This window comes from Etheostoma spectabile, chromosome 17, assembly GCF_008692095.1.
Source record: "Etheostoma spectabile isolate EspeVRDwgs_2016 chromosome 17, UIUC_Espe_1.0, whole genome shotgun sequence".
NCBI lineage: Eukaryota > Metazoa > Chordata > Actinopteri > Perciformes > Percidae > Etheostoma > Etheostoma spectabile.
In genome coordinates, this window is record NC_045749.1 from 3,552,423 (window position 1) to 3,557,042 (window position 4,620).

At 38.9% G+C, this 4,620-nt stretch overlaps 1 protein-coding gene across 1 annotated transcript in view; it reads left to right on the forward strand.

Moving 5' to 3' along the window:
- Positions 1-2,733: 2,733 nt before the first annotated feature.
- Positions 2,734-4,620, forward strand: part of chrna1 (cholinergic receptor, nicotinic, alpha 1 (muscle)) — a 16,117-nt gene continuing 14,230 nt past the window's right edge. The window contains exon 1 of the mRNA XM_032541733.1: positions 2,734-2,990. Coding sequence (XP_032397624.1) covers positions 2,936-2,990 — 55 coding nt within the window. The 5' untranslated portion in view covers positions 2,734-2,935. The remainder of the gene's footprint in view (positions 2,991-4,620) is intronic.

Sequence of the window (4,620 nt, forward strand, 5' to 3'; positions counted from 1 at the left end):
TTACACAGACCTTGTCTATATGTGGTGCCCATCTGAATACATTTCAAATGAGTATCTTTAATCTGCTTTTTGATGTGCATGTCATCCTCATATATAGCTTTGCTCTGACCCAGACTACATTCTGCCTGACAACTTGCTCTCACAGCAAAAGTAAATGTATCCCTGGTTATACAAAAAACTTAAAACTTAAACTTAAAACCTTGTCTTTGACAATTTAAGTATCACATCTGTTTCTGATTCTCTAATTTAATACGTTTCAATAAGCATCAAGGCATATATTAAATTGTGGTTGTTCATTTGCAAGTAGGATTAGTAGTTTAGAACAAACAAATCTAAATCTAACCTCTGAACTGTCCCTGCAGTAAATCAAAAACACAATTTCAGACTGCATGAAATGTAGTTACTGGTTTGTTGTTTGTTCTTCTGCAGAGCACTCTCTTCTTCAACTCAATAACCTTTTCATCAACAAGGAAATTAAGTTTCTTTCTAAAATGAGATGTCAAAATCAAAGAAGTGACACTTAAAGAAACTGACTACACCAATATAAGATATTGAGATTTTTAAAGGGTATTAGGGAATGCAAGAGTGTGAGTGACAGGACCTCGGTGCACTAGATTATCTTCAATATCTTGTAGATATACACATGAACTTTGGGGAATGTTTTTCGGCCATAATGGGATTGGAAGTGATGAATTCTCTGCATGCCATTACATTTTGAGATATGGAGGTGTCTATAAGATGCTGACAGGTGGCTTACATTACTCATCTCAAAGTGCTCTTTCATATCACCTTCAAATCCAGTCTTGATCTTCAAGAGGAAAAATCCTTTGTTCCCTCTATGTGGAGTGAAAATGCAGTGTGTGTGTGTGTGTGTGTGTGTGTGTGTGTGTGTGTGTGTGTGTGTCCTGAACAGAAATAGAGAGTACGATTAGAACAGTGAGAAAGAGAGAGAACGAGAAACCAATTGGTGTCATGTACAGACTGGCAGAATGGAGAAGCATACCTTAGAGTGCCAGACAGACAGAAAAACAGGCAAACCGAGCGCACACACACAATTATATTTACACAGACATCCCAGTGTAGACCATAATGTCATCGAGCCATGTGCCATGGTTCCTTAGTCTTGTACTGCCATCTAGTGTTGACAGCAGTTAAATCTTTGAAGTTTTGTATGGTCAAATATTTGTTCCAACTTAGAGACTTACTACAAACTAACCACATCATAAAATGACCCTAAGGGTCCTAAGCGAACCCTAATAAACAACAAGTGACACATTGGTAAGAGCTGCAATTGTCTGGACAGCTAACAAGGAAAATATGAGCTAGACATTGGCATAAAATGTGCTTTTTGTATGACCAGCAGAGGGACCAGATTCCTAAGTCAGAACCACAGTATGTTCAGTTTAATGCCAAGTAAAATAAATATAGACAACGTTTCCCACAAAGAGTTGATCGTGAACACTATTGTCGTGAAGTCAAAGCACTAGGAAGGAGAAGTTATACTGTTGTATTTAGCAATACAACATGAGGACGGCAGCATGGCGTGGTACACATTACAGTGTCGTGATTGGTTGTTGTTTGCACACCTTTTACCTTCAAGTAAACTCTGTTTGTATCTTGTGTTAAGGAATTTACAAAGAGTGTCTGTTTCCACTGTTAATTGCATTCTTCTTTGGCACATCACTACAACTTTATCCCAGGGGAACATCTAAATCCTCAGATTGTTTTACACAAAAATGTTAAAATTTGAAGAATATCGGTCCATCCAAATATTGTCCATCTGCCCAAAGAGGCAAGTACAGCTAGAATTTAAGAGTATAGTGCTCCCACTTGAAATGCTTGAGCCACTTACCATGTGTAGTTTCTAGTTTTGTTATTGCCAAAATTTAAAAAAATTAAATACGGATGTTATCAAATTAAAAACAAATGCTTATTTTGATTGATTTTAAAGAAAATGTAACTTATTTAGCTTGCTGAATTTAGGATCTCTGATTGGACCAAAAACAAATCCAGTAGGCCTATTGATCTCTAGAGTTTACTTTTAAAGAGCCCCTATTTACTCCTTTTCACTATCATTTGTACTAGTGGGGTCTCCTAGAATAGGTTTACATGCTTTGATGTTCAAAACACATGGCATAAAATGGCAGCTTGAGACACAGTGAAACTTCAAACCTTTGATGTCTTTGTGAGATGTGTAACTGGTCAGTTGTTCAGTCTGACACACACACATACACAGTGAGTTTCCTGTCATGGCATGCATGCATGCTGTCAGGATGGTGGGTACAGTATGTCTGTGTGTATTTTCTGGAAGTAGCATGTGTGGACATGCTTCTCATTCCATCAGTGACGGCTCTCAGCTGTCCTCCTGTCTGCCTCCCTGTCTCTAGCCTGTCCCCTAAACTGTCTGTCTTTCCTCGTACCCCTGCGCTGTCTGTCGTCATGCCCTCTGCTTCTCTATGTCACTGATATAAGATGCTATACTGGTGTCATTATCATAAGAAAAACTTCCACATGTGTGAAAATTGATGACAGTGTTGATTTGTGTATATTCAACACACACACACACACACACACACACACACACACACACACACACACACACACACACACACACACACACACACACACACACACACACACACACACACACACACACACACACACACCTGTCTCCTGTGCCTTGAAGTGTGCTGAGAGGTTGGGGTGTTGTTGGGTGGGGGAGGTGGAGTGGAGAAACCAGAGCTCAGAGTTCACTTACTGGGCGATCCACCTTCCCAGTAGTCACTTTAACTCCAAAGTGAGTGCTACAGCTTCAGTGCATATGTCTGCTTCTGTGTGTAGTCAGTTAGCTTGAGGTTAGCTTGCGACCTGCTAACTGGTTAACGGCACATTAAAAACGGATGCTGTAGACTTCAGGGCTGGGTTTGGCGGAGAAATGAACCTCTCTAAGGTCCAGATCTTTCTGGCATGGATTCTCGGTGTACTTGCCGGTAAGTCTTCCTGCGTGCGTGCATGTTAGTGTCTGCGTGCATGTTAGTGTGTGCGTGCGTGCATGTTAGCGTGTGCGTGCGTGTATGTGTAAATGTGTGTGGGGGGGGGGTCTTGATATTTCAACCTGCTTGGTTATGTTTTCAGAATCAGAATTATTACCAACTAAGTTTTCACTTGCAAGGAATTTGCCTTGGTGTCTTAGATCAAAAAGTGAATATAGAAAGAAATTGCTGGGCTTGCTATGGCAGCACAGGTCCTAAAATTGCAGAGGGACTGTAAATAGTTATGTTTTCTTTAAATTACACTTAACTATAACTAAAATTACTAGTTTACATTTAGTTTCTTAGTGTACATACGTATGTATGTATGTATGTATGTATGTATGTATGTATGTATGTATGTATGTATGTATGTATGTATGTATGTATGTATGTATGTATGTATGTATGTATGCATGCATGCATGCATGTTGTTAAATACATGTTCCCTGTAGAGAAAGTACTGATCTCTTCAGAGACTGGTGGGACATTGCTCAGAAACAGGAGACAGCTTCATGACACGTGGCCTGGCCTCTATTCCAGTATATGTAGTTTTTATTTTCACAATATAGATATACTGTGCTAAGTACATTTTCTAGGAAAAAACCCTTATATATAATATTTCATACTTAGACTTAGCTTTATTAATTAAATTTTATGGATGAAACAAAGAATCAATTAGGAATCTCTTGTCTTGGCTAATCCAGGGATTTACATCAAACAAAACAAACACAAAGTGTTTCATCACAATGATGCACAATCGTAAAGATACAATACTGCCATAAAGAGGACTTGCTCACTGATTTGCAACATTTCCCACAATGGCCCAGCAAAAGTAAAAGACATTAAAAAGGCACGGCTACCATGGCGTAAATAATATTAGCAGGGGAAAAGAATCGTGATTTTTATCTTCTGCTATTCTGAACCGCATAATATATCATTATAATGCCTATTCATACATGCACACCTGAAGAAGCATCTTACAACTGAATCTTTGAAATTGTGCGCGTTACTTTCTGCTTAAAGCACATCTAGAAATAAGTGTTAGTATTTGATCTCTTCAGCTACCCTGAAATAGGCAACTCCGCATTGTTAGCATTCCTTGCTGCATTCTTTTTTTTTTGTCCTCTTCAAGAGTGATTTATATTCATCAGTGAAGAGGTATGGGTTCGGATGGGGGACGACTGGAACAGTCTAAAAACCAGGCCTACCCTGCATCTCCAAATCATGGATGACTTTACAGATGTGTACAGTAAGGGGAAAAAGTATTTGGCCTCCTGCTGAGTTTGAACATTTGCCCAGTGACAAAGAAATGATTACTCTATAATTTTAATGGTAGATTTATTTGAACAGCGAGAGACAGAACAGCAAGAAAATCCAGAAAAAAAAACACATGTAGAAAATGTTATATATGGATTTGCATTTTAATGAGGGAAATATGTATTTGACACCTCTGCAAAACATGACTTAGTACTTGGTGGCAAAACCCTTGATAGCAATCCCAGAGGTCAGATGTTTCTTGACCACCAGGTTTACACACATCTCAGGAGGGATTTTGTCCCACTCCTGTTTGCAGATCTTCTCCAAGTCA